At 47.1% G+C, this 18,787-nt stretch overlaps 1 protein-coding gene across 1 annotated transcript; it reads left to right on the top strand.

Annotated features, from left to right (window-relative positions):
• Positions 1 to 474: 474 nt before the first annotated feature.
• LOC116818493 (uncharacterized) lies at positions 475 to 13,177 on the top strand. Its single transcript, XM_032769430.2, has 2 exons — positions 475 to 688; positions 11,270 to 13,177. Exon 2 carries the CDS (start codon positions 11,385 to 11,387, stop codon positions 12,540 to 12,542), a length of 1,158 nt encoding a protein of 385 aa, XP_032625321.1. The 5' UTR covers positions 475 to 688; positions 11,270 to 11,384; the 3' UTR covers positions 12,543 to 13,177.
• The last annotated feature ends 5,610 nt before the right edge of the window (positions 13,178 to 18,787 follow it).

Below are 18,787 nucleotides of genomic sequence, written 5' to 3'. Positions count from 1 at the left end.
GACACGCACAGTTCTTGAGGAAAACATGGAACAACTTCCCAGTATTAATTTTCCATTTGGACAAAATAGGTAAAAGTTCTAGCTCTGTAGTGTGGTGACCTTTCTGGTGAAATGTACTAATTGATGGTTATAGTCATCTTTGCAATTACAGTTTATTTACACCTACCTTATCAATATGCATTAAGAAAGGCACTAGAATATAGTATAATCAGTTCATTGAGGCCTTGATTCAAGAAAGCAGCTTAGCACGTTTGACTTTAAGCATGGGTGAGAGTCCTGTTGACTTCACTGGGACTTAAGTATGTGCTGAAGTGCTCATCTTAAAAAGGGATGCAGGGGCCAGTGACCTTTCCTCTGCTACTCAGGCTTAGGGAGGGGGAGACTACACAACCAAAATTGGAAGTAACATTCATGGTGGGCAAATACTATCCTTGCCTTGTTCATTTTTAGGAGGGATAGTGCGTGGCTGCTCCCTAAGACAGCTGTTTGTGTTTGGTGATAGAGCAGGAAGAGAAAGTTTGGAGTCAAGGTGCCCTTTGGTGTAAAACTAAGAAGAACGCTGCTCAAGGATCTAAAACAACGTTTTCCCCGGCAGGGGCTTGTCTGTGAAGCACTAAGTGGCAGGAAGCTCTTCGAGGCAGCTCTGCAGTCACGCAGTGATGTGGAAAGAGCAAAGAGGCTGGCAGAGGTGAGAGCCCCGGGGGGGAGTGATGCCCACGGCCGATGCGAGCACGGAGAAGGCTAAACAAAAAATCAAAAAAACGGTGCCACTTCAGGGCGCCGCCTTCTCCCGAGCTCCCCGGCACCTCCACCCTCTGCATCCCCCCCCGCCGCGAAGGCGAAAGACCGCCCCGCCCGGCACCTCCACCTCTGCCATTCTTTCCCTCCCTCCCCCCTGCCTGGCACGCTCCACCCTCTGGCCATCCCCCCCAAGGGACCCCCGGCACCTCCACCTCCATCGACAGCCCCGTGCATAGGAGCCGCGGGCTTTGTTGGACTCGGGCAGTAACTGCCGCAAAGGGTTCGGCGTGGCCCGCTTGCATGCGCTGCTGCAGTTGCGTGTGGTCGGGCAGTGGGGCCGGTTCCGGACCCTGCGCAAATGGCAAAGGGGTGCCCCGTCTTCCGCTGCGCCCCGACCCAGTGGAGCTCGGCAGCACCTCGGGCTGAGCGCGGGCGCCCCGCAAGGTGCACCGAGCGAAACCCTGCCCTGCCGGCGTGAGCTAGGGCGGAGCTCCGCCGGGGGGGAGGGGCCGGGCGAAACGCCGGGAGGCGGCCGGGTCCGCAAGAAGGCGGCGCGGGCAGAGCCGAGTGTTCGCGCCGCGGGAGGGGACGCTGAGACAGCTGGCGGGGGGGGTGGTGGCAGCGCTCCCGGGAACCACGCCAGAGGGCGTGTTGGCACTGGCGAGGCTTGGGGCTGGGCTGTGCGGGCGGCTGGCGAGCGGGTCACGATGCTGCAGGGAGCGGGGGGACCGGCCCCGCAAGGCTCATTCCCTGTCGGTGTCTGTCGCTTAGGTCGGGCGATGTAGCCCGTCCCGTCCCGTCCCTGGAGCCGCTGCCTGGTAACGGGACTGAAGGGAGCTGTGCTGGAGGCAGGTGTGTTTGCTGGGAGGTTGTCTGGGTGGGAACTTTCTTCTCGGTGCCTTGGCAGGGCATCTTTCTCCCTCGATTTCTCCACCGTCCTCTGCTGTCTTTTCTCCACCGTCCTTCAGCATCTCCAGACACAATCCTCTCTGGTCCCTTTTGACCTTTTTTTTTTTTCTTTCCCATATTCCGCTTCCATATACTTTTAGTGTCCGGTATTGGAACTACTACTAGTGTTGGAGTGGACTGGTTGTACTACTGAGATTAAGGTTGAGCAAGGAAATTAAAAAGAACAGCCACAAGAGTGAAGTGCTTGCAAGCCGCATGGGAACTTTTTTTCAAAACACCATTTTAGCGGTTCAAACTATGTGTATACCTTAAATAAACAGTAAGAGAGCTGGAAAAAAAACACCACTGTGGCAAAACAGCAGTAAGAGATGCAGTTAGACACAAACAGACGTTCTTTAAAAATTGGAAGTCAGATCCTACTGAGAAAAGTAGAAAGGAGCATTAACTCTGCCAGGTTAAGTGTAAAAGTATAATTAGGCAGGTGAGTAAATTTGAAGAGTAACTAGGAAAAGATTAACAGTACCTTTTTTTTTTTATTTAAATGCAGCAAAAGCAGGAAGCCTGCCAAACAATCAGTGAGGCCACAGGACAATTTTGATGCTTAAGGAGCACTCAAGGAAAATAAAGCCATTGTGGACATGAATTCTTTGTAATGGTCTTCACTGCAGAGATTGTGAGAGAGATTCCCTCACCTAAACTATTATTTTTAGGTGACAAATCTGAGGAACTGCCCTGGCTTAAGGTGTCACTAGAGGAGGTTTTGTAACAAATTGATAAACAGTAATACGTCATCAGGACCAGATAGTATTCACTAAAGAGTTCAAATGTGAAATAGCAGAACTACTGCAGAAATGTGGTATGTAATATATTGCTTAAATCAGCCTGTGTAACAAATGACTAGTGGATAGCTAACGTAATGCCAATTTTTAAAGGTCTTCACAAGCGATCCTGGCAATTACAGGCCAATAAGCCTAACTTCTGTACAAAACGGAATTATTAGACACATAAAGGAACATGATGTGTTGGGGGGAAGAGTCAAGTTGGCTTTTGTAAAGGGAAATTGTTCCTCACCAATCTGTTAGAATTCTTTGAAAGGGTCAACAAACGTGGGCAAGGGTGACCCAGGGGATATAGTATATTTGGACTTTCAACAAGCCTTTGACAAGGTCCCTCACCAAAGGCTCTTAAGCAAAGAATCCTGTGGCACCTTATAGACTAACAGACGTTTTGGTGCATGAGCTTTCGTGGGTGAATACCCACTTCGTCGGATGCATGTAGTGGAAATTTCCAGGGGCAGGTATATATATGCAAGCAAGAACAAGCTGAAAGATAAGAGGTTAGTTCAGTCAGGAGGATGAGGCCCTGTGCTACAACTGAGTGTGAAAACCAAGAGAGGAGAAACTGGTTTGTAGTTGGCAGCCATTCACAGTCTTTGTTTAATCCTGAGCTGATGGTGTCAAATTTGCAGATGAACTGACGCTCAGCAGTTTTCTCTTGAAGCCTGGTCCTGAAGTTTTTTTGCTGCAGTATGGCCACCTTAAGATCTGCTATGTGGTGTCAGGGAGGTTGAAGTGTTCTCCTACAGGTTTTTATATAATGTGCCATCCTAATATCTGATCTGTGTCCATTTATCCTTTCCATAAGACTTGTCCATTTGGCCGATGTACGTAGCAGAGGGCATTGCTGCATATGATGGTGTATATACATTGAGGACGTGCAGGTGAATGAACTGGTGATGGTGTGCTGATCTGTTAGGTCCTGTGATGATCGCTGGTGAATATGTGGGCAGAGTGGCATCGAGGTTTGTGCATGGATTGGTTCCTGAGGTAGAGTTACTATGGTACGGTGTGCAGTTGCTGGTGAAATACGTTTCAGGTTGGCAGGTTGTCTGTGGCAAGGATTGGCCTGCCACCAAGACCTGTGAAAGTTTGGGATCATTGTCCAGGATGGGTTTAGATCCCTGATGATGCGTTGGAGGGTTTTAGCTGGGGGCTGTATATAGGACAGTGGATAGTCCTGTTGGTTTCTTTCTTGGGTTTGTCTGCAGTAGGAGGCTTCTGGGTACACGGTCTGGCTCTGTTGATACTGTTTCCTATTCCTTGTGCGGTATTGTAGTTGAGAATGCTTGGTGGAGATTTTTAAGGTGTTGGTCATATCTGAGGGGTTAGAGCAGATGCGGTTGTACCTCAGTGCTTGGCTGTAGACAATGGAATTGTGTGATGTCCCGGGATGGAAGCTGGAGCATGAAGGTAGGCATAGCGGTCGGTAGTTTCGATATAGGGTGGTGTTAATGTGACCATCACTTATTGCACCGTGGTGTCTAGAAAGTGGACCTCCGTGGTAGATTGGTCCAGGCGAGGTTGATGGGGGGTGGAAGTGTTGAAATCGTGGTGGATATTTTTTAGCGTCCCTTCCCCTTTCTAGAGTCTCCTTCCCTGGTCGCAGATGGTGAAGATTTATCAATGTAGCGTAGGTAGAGAAGAGGCGTGAGTGGACGAGAGCCGAGGAAGCGTTGTCCAGGTCAGCCATAAAAATATGGCATATTTTGGCATAAGCAAAGTAAAATCATAGAATATCAGGTTTGGAAGGACCTCAGGAGGTCATCATCAACCCCTGCTCAAAGCAGGACCAATTCCAACTAAATAATCTCAGCCAGGGCCTTTGTCAAGCCAACCTAAAAACCTCTAAGGAAGGATATTCACCACTCCTTAGGTAACCCATTCAGTGCGTTCACCATCTGAGTGAAAAAGTTTTTCTTATAGATCCACTAAACTCCCCACTGCAATTGAGACATTATCCCGTTCTGTCATCAGGTTCCACAGAAGAACAGTCTAGATCCATCCTCTTGGAACCCCTTTCAGGTAATGAACAGGCTATCAAATCCCCTCATTCTTCTCTTCTGCAGACTAAACATACCCAGTTTCCCGCAGCTCTCTCATAAGTACATTCTCCAGCCCGCTAATCATTTTTTCCTTTCCACTCTTTCCACAATCTTCTTGTAGTGGGGGCCCAGAACTGGACACGTACTCCAGATCGAGCTCCACCAATGTCGAATAGATTGGAATGATCACATCCCTCGATCTGCTGGCAATGCCCCTACTTATACAGCCCAAAATGCCATTAGCCTTCTTGGCAACAAGGGCACACCGTTGACTCATATCCAGCTTCTTGTGCACTGTAACCCCTAGGTCCTTTTCTGCAGAACTGCTGCCTAGCCATTCGGTCCCTAATCTAACAGTGAATGGGATTCTTCTGTCCTAAGTGCAGGACTCTGCACTTGTCCTTGTTGAACCTCATCAGGTTTCTTTTGGCCCAGTCCTCTAATTTGTCTAGGTCCCTCTATATCCTATCCCCACCCTCCAGCGTATCTACCGCTCTTCCAAGTTTAATGTCATCTGCAGACTTGCTGAGAGTGCAGTCCATGCCATCTTCCAGATCATTAATGAAGATATTGAACAAAACTGGCTCCAGGACTGACCCTTGGGGTACTCCGCTTGAAACCGGCTGCCAACTAGACATGGAGCCATTGATCACTACCCGTTGAGCCTGACGATCTAGCCAGCTTTCTTTCCGCCTTATAGTCCGTTCATCTAGCTCATACTTCTTTAACCTGCTGGCAAGTAGCTGTTACGGGATAAAAAGGAAGGTCCTCTCATGGCACACTAACTAGGAAACAAACGGTAGGACTAAATGGTCAGTTTTCACAGTGGAAGGAGGTAAATAGCAGGGTCCTCTAAGGCTCAGCTCTGGGACCAGCGCTGTTCAAAATATTGATAAATTATCTGGAAAGAGGGGTAAACAGTGAGGTGGCAAAGTTTGCAGATGATACAAAATTACTCAAGATAGTTAAGGTCAAAACTCTGAAGAGTTACAAAGGGATCTCACAAAACTGGGTGACTGGGCAACAGAATGGCAGATGAAATTCATTGTTGATAAATGTAAAGCAAACAATGTTGAAAAACATAATCCCAACTATATATACAAAACTATGGGTCTAAATTTTCTATTACTACTCAAGAAAGAGATCTTGGATTCACTATGGATAGTTTTTGAAAACATCAGATCAGTGTGCAGCAGCAGTTAATAAAACCAACAGACTATAGGTCCCATTAGGAAAGGGTTGGATCACGCCTGTACAACATGCGGCCCCCAGCCCGTGTGGGCTCACTGTGTGGCCTGCGGGCAAGCAGTGGAGTGGGGCTGCTGGGTTCATCCCCTGCCCGGGTGGGGACCCCGCCTCACAGCCCCGTGCGCACTGTGCTTCAGCAGCCCTAATGGCCAGAACTGCACGTGTCTCCGTCTCTCGCTCTCCCCGCCTGGTGTACAGCAGGTGTGTTGCTTCTGGGGCCCACTGAGTTGGGAAGCGCTGGGCACGAGGCAGAACCGGTAAGTGCCAAGTGAGGGGAGGGGCGCCTGGCCTGGGTTCGAGCCGCAGCTCCGGTGGGGGCAGAGGGACTGGGCCGAGACACCCCCCTCCCCGGCCCTCCCTTTGGCTGGCGGCAGGTCGGGGTGGCTACAGCACTGGTTGGTCCCAGGGCAACCTCCATTGTGATCCGGTGTGTGTGTGTGTGTGTGTTGCACCTGCCCTGCCCCAACTGCTGCCCCCTTCCCTGGTCGAGGGACCTTCCCCGGCCCCTATCACACTGCCCCCCAGCTCCCTGCGGCCCCTGTGTTTGTGTGTTGGACAGTCACATCCAATCCCTTCACACTGCCCCGCTTTCCCCTCCCCTTAGTTCATAGCCCCAGAAAATCCCTTCAAACTGTCCCCCCCTTCCCCTCCCCTTATTTCATGGGGGGGATGATGAGCCGAGAGGGCAGGGGGGTTGTTTCTGGGGGGTCGAGCGGCGCTGGAGGGGGGGATGTTTTGGTGGGGCTGGGCGGCACTGGGGGGTTGGGGGTCTGTGTTTCGGCAGGGCTGGGGGGTCTCGGCCCTCATCTGTTTTCTTTGGAGTAATATGGTCCTCGCTGCTTTATGAGTTGTGCAGGCCTGGGTTAAATAATAAGACGCTATCATAATGCAATTATATAAATCCATGGTATGCCCCCACCTTGAATATTGCATACAGTTCTGGTTACTCCGTCTCAAAAAAGATATATTAGAATTGGAAAAAGTACAGCACAAGGCAACAAAAATGATTAGTGGGATGGAACAGCTTTGGTATGAGGAGAAATTAAAAAGGAGGGACTGATCATTTTAGTAAAGAGACAAGAAAGCAGGGGGGGATGTGATGGAAGTCTATAAAATCATGAATGATGTGGAGAAAGTGAATATGGAAGTGTTATGTGAAGGGGTAATAACACAAGAACCAGGAGGTCACCCAATGAAATTAATAGGCAGTAGGTTTAAAGCAAAGAAAAGGAAGTACTTCACACAATGCACAGTCAACCTGTGGAATCTGTTGCCAGGGGATGTTGTGAAGGCCAAAAGTATAACTTGATTAAAAAAGAATTAGACAAGTTCATGGAAGATAGGTTCATCAATGGCTATTAGCAAGATGATCAGGGACACAGCCCCATGTTCTAGGTGTCCCCAAACTGCTGACTGCCAGAAGCTGGGACTGGACAAGAGGGGATGGATCACTCGATAAATTGCCCTGTTCTGTTATTGCCTCTAAAGAATCTGGCATTGGCCACTGTTGGAAGATAGGATACTGGGCAAGATGGACCATTGGTCTGACCGAGTATGGGTGTTCTTATGAGATCAGTTTACTGTTTAACATATTATACTAGTAGTGCATTCAGCATGAGGTGTCTAGTGCAGGGGTAGACAATCTATGGCACATGTGCCAAAGGCGGCACGCAAGTTGATTTTCAGTGGCACTCACGCTGCCTGGGTCCTGGCCACCGGTCCGGGGGGCTCTGCGTTTTAATTTAATTTTAAATGAAGCTTTTTAAACATTTTAAAAACCTTATTTACTTTACATACAACAATAGTTTACTTATATATTATAGACTTATAGAAAGAGACCTTCTAAAAACTTTAAAATGTATTACTGGCACACGCAAAGCCTTAAATTAGAGTGAATAAATGAAGACTTGGCACACCACTTCTGAAAGGTTGCCAACCCCTGGTCTAGTGCAAGCAGTATTTAGAGCAGTTCTCCATTGGCGTATGACACCAGATTCTTCCAAGGAAAATAAGTGACACACATTACTGAGTTAGGATAGCACATGGTTCCCACATCCTGAAACAATTTACTTACACAGGTTTAGCCCTGTGAGGTATGTGAATGTCTGGAAGAAGATGGGATGATAACATATATGGGAGAATGAGAAAATGGGTATGCAATAAAAAAAAATGAATTAGAATGGGTGGAAGTTAGTGGGCACACAGGAAAGTGCAGGGATTCAAGTGAAGGGCATTAAACACTAAATACATACAAATAAGAGTGTGGAAATTGTGGGGCTGGGGAATCACCTGGAGCAGGGGGGAAAAGATGGGACAGAAGAGGAAGGTGATAGGACAAGCAAGGGGCAAATCACATACTATACATAAGAGAATGAGTAGAAGAGTATGTATGGGGAAAGTCAGTGATTTGGGGGAGAGGGCTGTTGATTTGGTATTCAGAAGCAGATTTCTGTTTTGTGGGGCACTAAGTCAGAGCAAGTGGGGGCCACTTCTCACCCCTTCCACCTGCACTCCCCTCCCACCATCCCCACCCCTCCAGTGCTCCTGCTGGGAAATGGAGTGGGGTGTGGGGGCTTCCCCCACCTGGCACTCCTGCCAGGGAGTGGGGGCAGGGCATGGGGGCTTGTCCTGCTCGCCCAGGGAGCAGGGTCAGGACACGGGGAAATAAAGTGCCTGATAGTCACTTATACAAAATTATCTCTCTCTAGCAATGCAAAGAGAGCACTTAATATGAATCTTCTAACAAAGCCCTATGTAGTGAAGGGAGTCTATCCTGGGAGTTAAGTGTAAGATCTTCACTTGAATAAGTTTGACTATGTCAGTCCCACCCACATGTAAAGGAAGAAGGATGTTTGCTGTTCGCTCAGGAATGGCTAGGGATGTCTGATGTGGAAACTTTAGATGGCTGGAAAAGAAATAGGCCAAATAACTTAAAAGAAGCAACATGGCTGGCAGGGATTTAAATATTGAAGAGACGCAATTTAAAATATTTTATAAATTGTACTAGAGCCCAGAATGACTACTTCTGGCTAGGAGTTAGAGACGATACTCTATTCTAGAAAAGCAGAAAGAAATTAAAGTACAGTAATGTTGTAGAGTGGCCCAAGAACAGCAGCAGCAAAAATAGATCATAAAATGTTCTTGCTGCTTCTCTTATGTATCCTGGCAGGCTGTTGGTCATTACTGAGCATTTAATATGAAAAAGTCATATGATTTATTTGTGTGGAAAAGTTTGTCTGGATCAATGTTTACTAGGGAAAATGAATCTCAGATCTAAGAAGTCATATCTTATGATATATATATATATATAGTGGAGAAGAGTAGAGTAGATGTAGAAGAGTTCAAAGAAATGTGGGAATACAGTAACTCCTCACTTAACGTTGTAGTTATGTTCCTGAAAAATGCAACTTTAAGTGAAACAATGTTAAGTGAATCCAATTTTGCCATAAGAATGAATGTAAATGGGGGGCTTAGGTTCCAGGGAAATTTTCTTATGCCATAAAGTACAGTACAGTACGATAGTTGGGAGGTGCCCCTGCCTTACCCCACACAGACACAGCCCACTGGCACTGGAGACAGTGAGGCAGGCAAGGAGGCTGAAGGTGCTGTAGGCTAGGAGAAGCACCTTGCGCAGCAGCAGTGGCCGCTTCCTCTACTCTGCAAGCACCAGGGGCGGGGAGCTCAACCCTTGACCCGCCCATGCCACCCCTTCCCCCAAACCTCCATCCTTAACCTGCCTCTTCTCCCCCTCCTTTACTGCACACACCGCATCCTCACTCCTCCCCCCCTCCCTGCCTCCTGCCCATGGCAATTAGCTGGCTTGCAGCATTCAGGAGGGAGTGGGGAGGAGCGAGGACACGGCACGCAGGCTCCCCCTCCCTCCCCTGTCTCCTGAATACCGCAAGCCACCTGATTGCCGTGGGCAGGAGGGAGAGGGGAGGTGCACTGCGTCCTTGCTTCTCTCCCCTCCCTCCTGCCTGCGGGAATCAGCTGGATTGCAACGTTCTGGGGGCAGGAGGGATGGGGGAGGAGCGAGGACTTGGCATGCAGGCTCCCCCCCCTCTCCCTCCCCTGCCTCCTGCCCACAGCAATCAGCTGGCTTGCGGTGTTCGGGAGGCAGGGGAGGGAGGGGGAGCCTGCACGCCGAGTCCTTGCTCCTCCCTCCTGAACACCGCAAGCCAGCTGATTGTCACAAGCAGGAGGCAGGGGGAGATGGGGGAAGACACGGGGTCTGCCGGCGAGCAGGAGGCATTGTGGGGGGGCATAGGGGAGCTGATGGGGGGCTGCCAGCTGTGGACAAAGCAGGCAGCCAAAAGACGTTATAGCAAAGCATTGCACAACTTTAAATGGAGAATGTTCTGTAATTGAGTAGGGACATAAGATCAAACCAACATTAAGCGAGAGGACGTTGTAGTTTCTTGTAGTGGGGTGGTCAACCCATTCCAGCCCTGAAGGGGTTAAAGCAGCCCTGGAGAGGGCTGCAGTTGAGAAATGCTAGGCTGATTGGGGGAAGCAGTCACAGGTGGTGCCACGCCCCAGTCAGGCCACAGCTGGCCCCATAGGAGGGCTGAGGGCCAGAGACTGAAACACTCATTCTCTTCAGCTTCTTGAGGGAGAAGGACCTGGCTGCCTGGGAGCTGAGGAGGGTACCTAGGGTGGAGCAGTGCCTGGGAGCTCCAACCTAGCAAAACCCCAGGTTGCAGGCCTAGCTAAAGGCCTACAAAAGGGTACTAGGGCTGCAGAGGAGCAGCCCAGAAATAGACAGTAGCAGTTGGTCCAGCCCCCCTTGCCAATGATGAGTGGTTTACAGACTGCAGTTTGCCCCGGTGAGTGGGGGCTAGATGATGGCTGGCAGTAGCCACTGAGCAAGGTGGGTTTAGAGGGCTGGGCGTTCCCCAGGGAGGGGAGACTCATATTGGGGGTTACTGCTGGGGCAGAACCCCAGGGCAAAGGGCACCAGGGTCCAGGAGGGACACGGGGCCAGCGGCAGGCAAGACACCGGCCTGCAGAGGGCGCTCTGAGATGGAAAAGTGCGAATTCTCTGGACAACTAGCAGGAGGCGCCGTGTTGGTGAGTCGTCACCCCGCCACATTTCTAAATAATATTACAAAACAAGGGAAAACTCAAAACCAAATCTCAGTTCACCAAATATATGAAGTGGATGAATCCACGTTATCAAATTCTACAACAGAAATTATAGGAATTCTTAATGGTATTTTTGTAAGGCTACAGCAACCAGTAGTTGTTACCTTAATTATTCAAATTTGCAGTAAAGATCCAATTAAAATAGAGGATTTAACTTTATGGAGATACAGAAATGTTCCATTTGGTGATCTTAGTAAACTACCCAGTGTTCCCTACAGTGAAACTAATGCACAAGTCTCAATATTATTCTGTTCACCAGAAAAAGATCTCTATTGTGGTTGTTTTGCTTTACTTAATGTGAATGTTGGCGAGTTGGTTAATGAAATCATCTCCTGTTTTTTCTAGGGAGAGCTGTGATTGGAGTTGAGAACGAGATGAGCCAATCATGAAGGACTATAAGAACATGGTGTTTTTACATCCACAGGAAGCCATATATAATCTCCATATATGATGCCACAGGATGGACGAGGTGGACTGGGAGTCCACTAACAACACTTATGACACAGGTGAGGAGCATTCAGATGACTCCAGTCATTCCTCTGAGCGGGTGGGTCACAAATCTAGCCTCCAGCTGGAGGTAGACTTAGACTACTCTCAACCATGCAGTCCTGGTTGTAGCTCTGCTGGACCTTCAGGTAGACAAGAACTCCCTGTAGAACTGCAGTGTGAAGATGAGGAAACCTATGAGACCTACTACCAGAAGCGAGGCGAGACTACAGCTGGGGTCTTTGTCACCTCCAACACCAACTTTGATCTGCAATGTGAAGATGAGGATCTGGAGTTCTACTCCTCTGAGGAACTTCAGGGAGGATTAAGTGAGGATGATGAAAAGATCATTCTTGTTGATGCTTTTGATGAGGAGGATCTGGAGCTAATCACTGGAGAAGCTTTGCCTCATAGGTGCAAGAAGTGTGGTGCCTCTTTCCAGGATTTGGGTGAATTACAAGAACACAACCAGATCCATCTGATAGAGCATTCATACCAATGCCCCATCTGCGGCAAAGAGTTCTTCCGTGCTGCGAACTTGCGAATGCACAAGCTCATTCATTCTAGTGATAGGCCACACAAGTGTCCGGAGTGTGACAAGGGGTTCATCCGTACAGCTGACGTCTGGAGGCACCTACGCAATGTGCACAAGATTGAGCGCTCCAAGGTAGTTTTGGGAAATGGCATGGTTAGGAACCCATGGTCAACATTGCACCAAAACAAGCATGGCAGTGGGGATACTGACCAGCAGTGTTCAGAAAATCAAAAGCTTGGGGAAGAAGAGTCTAAACCTTACATCTGTCCGATGTGTGGCAAAGGTTTCCGTAAACCTAATCTGCTGTCGAAGCACAAGGTGATCCATCGACAGGACAAACCATATAAATGTCAAGAATGTGGTATGGCCTTTGTCCAACTACTGAGGTTGAAAAGGCACCAACAGACTCACTCTGGAGAGCGCCCTTTTTATTGTGAGGAGTGTGGAGGGACCTTCACACGACTGGCATCACTACAGCGCCATCAGCGGATCCATACTGGAGAAAAACCCTACTCTTGTGCTTACTGCGGTCATTCCTTCACAGAGTCAGGCACTCTAAGGAGGCATGAGCGCACACACAAAGTGGACAAATCTTAGTGTTTAGGGCTCTATGATTGTGATCACCATTTTTTTCTGGTTACTAGAACGAGAACTGTTCAGTTATGCTAGAGAAACTGCTCCATCCCCCCACGTCCCCCACATGCACGAAAACTGGTCCACCGCTTCCTGAAGGAGGGCCAGTATAAGTCTATTATGGAGACACTGCCTCGTAAGGAACTCCATGATCCCTGCAAGTAGTCAGTGCTGACCACCTAGCACCTGTTTTCTGGAGTTACAAGAGGAAAAAGCTCCATTTCCATTAAATAATGAGGTAGTCAAAGGACATATATGGAAGTGAAGTTCCTACAAGGTACTGAACATTGTCATAACTAGCTGGACTTTTTTGGAGTGCATGAAGTTGAGCTTTTCTCTAGGTCTGATGGGTTAAATGGAGCCCTACTGCAGTTCCAGACTCCAAACTGATAGTGACTGCTCTTCAGCACTGGATTTGGAGATCTGTCATTGCAGCCTTTGTGAGGACTGCACAGTCCATTTAATCAGAGCTGGCCCATCCATACCTTCTGTCTTGCATTCTGTCATGTTTTTATTGAATTATGTTTATTTGGGAGAGAAGTATCATGTTGGCTATAAAAATCCAGGATCCTAATAAATTTGATAATTAATTAAACAGCTGCATCTAGTACATACTCTTTTGTCCGTGGTTATGTACGTATATTGGTGAGTGGAAAGAGACTTGTATGAGTGGCTGTGAAGGGTGTGGAAGAGTGGATTGTTTGTATGGATCTGTGCCACTTGTGTCTAAGCGGAGGAGAGACCATTCCCAGCTACTGCATTACAGTAAGAAATGTTTGAGAATTTAAAATCAGAAGAGTGGCAAAACTAAGTGAAAATCATATCTTGCTGCTTATTAGATTTTAATTTAAATTTCCTCGTTTCCGTTGCCCTGTGTACATGAGGAAATTCATCAAAACAAATCATTGGAATGCCATGAACTCACAGTGCCTGTACCTAGGGCCTTGTGTGCTGCATAAAGTGTTCATTTTTTAATTAAGTCCCAATAAAACCTAGTTCTCAGTGAAATCTTCCGGAGTCTGCAAATACCTGAAACAATAACTCTAAAGGAGGTCTGAACTGCTCCATTCATTTTAGGGGTCTGTTGACTTTGAAACCTAATGATGGACATTAAAATGTTAACATTAACTGTTTAATGGCTGATCATTTTAGCAGGAACAACCAGTTTATGTACTTATCCTATAGTTCCAAACTGCCTCCCATGCCAAAAGATCCTGCTATCCCAAAATTACTGGCTTCCCTCAACAAACTGTACAGTGCAGTTACGCATTTTCAATATGAAGCTCTGCAGCACATTGACAATGTAAAATTTTGGGGAATCATAACATTACTTACATTTAGTATCAATTCAAGTACAGTAACTCCTCACTTAACGTTGTAGTTATGTTCCTGAAAAATGTGAAATGATGTTAAGTGAATCCAATTTCCCCATAAGAATTAATGTAAATTGGGGGGTGGTTAGGTTCCAGGGAAATTTTTTTCATCAGACAAAAGACTAATATATATACGCACACACACAATAAGTTTTAAACAAACAATTTAATACTGTACACGGCAGTGATGATTGTGAAGCTTGGTTGAGGTGGTGAAGTTAGAGGGTGGAATATTTCCCAGAGAATGCCTTATTGCTAAATGATGAACTAGCAGTTGGCTGAGCCCTCAAGGGTCAACAAATTGTTGTTAATGTAGCCTCACACTCCACAAAGCAGCACAAATGGAGGGAGGGGAGACAACATGGCAGACAGAGACACATACCCTGTGTGAGAGAGAGAGAGAGAGAGCTGCGCATTGCCCCTTTAAGCACTGTGAGTCCACTCTAAGTACATTGCCTTTTTAAGTAGATCAGGAAGTTGAGACAGCAGCTGCTGCCAGCAAGCTCCCTCTGTACTGAGCCCAGCTGTGGAGATAGGTAAGCGGGCTGGAGCAGGGGGGAGAGGGACACCCTGACATTAGCCCCCCTTCCCCCTCCCCCTGCACGCTAAGCAGGAGGCTCCCAGGCGCAGCTCCAAGGCAGGGGGCAGGAGCAGCACATGGCAGTGCTGGGAGGGGTGGGGGGGAGGAACAGCTGAACTGCCAGGCAATTGCTAGCCTGCTGGGTGGCTGCCACACAGGGAACTTAACGGAGCTGATTAGGGGGGCTGCCGGTCCACCCTGGTTCCAAGCCCCCACCAGCTAGCTCCAAAAGGCTGCTCTTTCTGCAATCAGTGGACAGAGCAGGCGGCTGCCAAACAATGTTATAAGGGAGCATTGCGCAGCTTTAAATGAGCATGATCGCTAATCAGCAACGTAACAATGAAACAGCATTAACTGGGATGACTTTAAGTGAGGAGTTACTGTAACATAAAGGATACTGTACTGATTTTATTACTCATTTTCATATTCAATTTAGTAAAATACCAATTTTTAAACCGATCCGAATTTCCATTCTGCTTCCCTAGAGTGCTGTGGACTCCAAGCCCCTTGCCACAGAATTTAGGTCAAACTTGCTGGAAAGTTCATGGCATGAGCCATGCCTATACAATACCTTGCATCCACAAAACAGCAATCCCAACAGTTTTACAAGTCTTGGTCATGCTAGACTGTTGCAGTGCTTGGTGTGAGGTCCTGAGTTCAGATCAATCTTAACTGCTTTAATCTACAGTGATTTACCTTGATTATTGAGGGGATGTTAACCATTAGTTTCTCAAGTTCATTTTAATTTCATCCAACAAAGTTACTGGCATTACAAAATTGCCCAGTACTACAGCTCCTAGTAACACTGCTGGGCACCATGGAATATAGATTCTGATCTTCCCAAAAGCACTAGTAAAAATCATGACTGTAAGGCTGGAGGAGAAAAAGAGCAGTTAGCCTGAGAAAATAAAGCAGAGGTCAGAGTAAATTGCCATACATCACTCTACACTGATCTAACAAGCCCAAGTGCACATACAGCCAAGATTTCTTCCCCAGCTCAGGGCTCAGATGCTGAATTTTTCCCTTCTCATATTGCTTCCAGTAATGTCCCAGAATTGGAAGTATGTTTGTGTGTTGGACAAGTCCTCCATATAGCACAGCATTAATGAAAGAAACTGCTGTGTCCTTCTGTGGCTTTTTAGACACTGATATACTGACCATTTCAGACCCAGAGCTAGAGGGACTCTGCCAAATTTGGACAAAACAAAAATAATTTATGTGGAGAGCACCAGTTTCCTTCTCAAGGAAGTGATGCAAACTACAGTAAAAGCTGTTTTATCCGGCATGTTGGGGAAATGGAGGGTGCTGGTAAGTGAAAAATGCTAGTTAACTAAGGGGGTGGGAGTTTGGGTGTGGGAAGGGGTGCGAGGCTGGGGGTTGGCATGTGGGAGGGCATGTTGGACATGGGTGGAAGTGCAGGGCACAGGCTCTGGGAGGGAGTTTGGGTGTGGGAGGGGGCTCAGAGCACCGGGTTGGGGCGCAGGAGGAGGTGTGGGGTGTCAGATCCAGGGGGAGCTAATTTCAGGCAGCTCCCAAGTGGCGAGCTGTCGTGGCTGCTCCTAGGCAGAGGTGTGGCAGGTGGCTCTGCGTGCTGCCTCTGCTCGCAGGTGCCGCCCTCGTAGCTCCCATTGGCCATAGGTCCCAGTCAATGGGAGCTGCAGAGCTAGCTCTTGGGGCGGGGATAGCACACAGATCCGCCTGCTGTACCTCCATCTAGGAGCAGCCGGAATAGGTCGCCGCTTGCGGGGAGCTGCCCAGGGTAAGCAGCCTCCGCATCTGGCACCCCTACATCTCCTACCCACTGCCCCGAGCCCCCTCCCGCACCCAAACTCCCTCCCAGAACCCAGACCTCCTCCTGTGCCCCAACCCCCTGCCAGCCCTGCGCCAACAAGCCTATAAACTGGAATTTCAATGAAGATCAGAAATGCCAGGTTATAGAGCTTTCTGGTTGGTGAAGTGCCAGATAAAACAGCTTTTACTGTAATTATATTTGCTCTCTGTCCTCCCATTTTAGCTATTTATTTTTGTATCTGGCCATGGAAACAGCTAGGGGTGACTTTGGTGGTGGCCTAGTGTGCCACAAGACAGATTCAGGGTTTGGAAGTGATTTCAGAACTTTCTCTACTCAACTCGATAAACAGCAGACACTGTGGATCAGATGACCTTAACTTCATGTTGTAAATTCCTCCAGGTAAGATTTCGCAGCTCAAACTAGAGTTCCTGTACCTCTGATTCCTTGAGTTGCAGTCACTGGCGTTCTCTTTGGATCAGGTGTGAACATACTGTTCACAATAGTCGTCATATTCTTATTTAATTGACAATTCCAGATGCCCAAACATCTCACTTTGGAGTCAGACCACCAGGCAGGTTTCTTTTTTTAACCCATTCGTTATGCTTAGTAAAAGTTTCATTTTGCTAACCTTTTAATTCTCCCATTAAAAAATCATGTTGTTTGGAACACTTTCAACACTGTTACACTCTCATCAGAACAATATCCATTCTACCAACTGTCACACTCCATACATGTATATCCTATCCCTTGTAAACAAGAACTGTAGCTTACAGCCATTTTAATAGCACTAAAATTGTTATTTAGTTCATAGTCTAAATGAATGGCAAATCTGAAATCCAAAATTATTCTGTAGATATTTAGGGACCGATATAAATGATTTATAGTGAGAAGTCACAGTGGCACATTTTTTCAGATAGAGACAATGTAAGTAGGGCCGTGCCGGCATTTCACACCTCTCCTGACCCTGACTGATACTGTAGTTCAGCTGGGGTTCAAGAAATGTTTGGGCTAGCTCTTAGGATTTGTCTAACCTGAGCTTTTTCAGATTTAACTAACTTGGTAGAAAAAAACAGTTGAGCTAAATCAGTGCAACATCCTGGTGTGGAAGCAGTTCAACGCCCCATCCTCCCAATTTAAAACCTATTTTCTCTCTCTCTCTCTCTCTCTCTCATATTCAGCAGCCTCTAACTTTAACCACCACTGAAGTCCACACTCCATGCTCGTTATATACAGAAATTGTCGCCAGTTGGTTTAGCAGGCACTATCTGGCAATGGACAGTTAAATGGAGATGTAGCTATAAAACTCCCACACCCCAATCTGGATCTATGCTGGTTAGGTGATATGTATGTGCCTCGTGAACCTTGTTACAAATTCTTGCAATCCTCCACAACCCAAGCCCGACCCCAGATGTACAGTATCTTCCCTCTTAACTTGTGTAAATTTGATTTTAAACTAACTTTAATAAAAATTGTATTTTCCCTGTATTAAATGACCGTTTAGAACAGAGGGTCTCCTACAATTGCGAACTGTTGTTAAGATAGCAGGCTTCATATTGACTCATTTCCCCCTTTAGCCTTGATTCCACACCGTCCAATCCTACTGATTGATGTCATGAAAACCTATTAAGACAATATTAAGGAAACAAGCTAAGAATACCAGTGCAGCTGTTTAGTTGTGTTCCATCCCTTCTTTTTTTAATCTACCATTAGTTGCTTCTCTGATGATTTACATGCATTTGTTCTGAATAACCCCTCCTTCCCTGCAGCGCCTATTACTTTAATATCTTCAGATTACTTTGCTTGTTTTTGTCCTCCTGAGGGTCTGGTACCCTTCTGTGGTCCCATTGATGTAACAGGACTAATTGTATTTTAAGTCAGTTATATGCTTAAGTACCTTGCTGAATCAAGGCCTAAATGTATGCAGATCTGTTTACCATTGATTATTCACCAAAGAAGTATCTGAGAAAGACTTAAAGCTGGCAAGCAGCCAGGCAGGAAGGAGATTGTTGCTTTTTTCAGTTTAGGTAGTGAAAAAAGGCTCTGGATATCCCCCCAAAGAATTCTCAGCTGGCTCCAATTTAGAAGCATTACCTCTTGGAGAACAATTAACATTTTGCCATTGTGACAAAAGCATCTCCATGAATATCCTGAAACAGATTGAGAACCACTAGTCTAGAAATTGGCATGGTCTATACTGTAAGTTTCAGCAGTGCGCTCGGTGCAAGCTCAGAATAAGGATGGAAGATGAGCTGAGAAAGAAAACTATTGAAAAACTGTTTGTTTTTTTGTTATTCCTTATTTTCAGTTTTGTAAAGTGAACTTTGTGCTTGTGAAAGGTGCTGAAATGATAATCATGAGACGGGAAGGAGCCTTTTATTTTCAACACAGGCACAGTACAGTCAGTGATCTAGCATATTTGGCCAGGTGACACAATTCTGATCTGGAAGGACTGGCTCTAAGGGTG

This window comes from Chelonoidis abingdonii, chromosome 7, assembly GCF_003597395.2.
Source record: "Chelonoidis abingdonii isolate Lonesome George chromosome 7, CheloAbing_2.0, whole genome shotgun sequence".
Classification (NCBI taxonomy): Eukaryota; Metazoa; Chordata; order Testudines; family Testudinidae; genus Chelonoidis; species Chelonoidis abingdonii.
The sequence above is the reverse complement of the archived record's forward strand: the minus strand, read 5'-3'. Positions and strand labels throughout refer to the sequence as shown.

What these genes read in the sequence shown, in the direction of transcription:
- LOC116818493 (XM_032769430.2), top strand. Translation starts at nt 11,385, where the DNA reads ATGGACGAGGTGGACTGGGAGTCCACTAACAACACTTATGACACAGGT.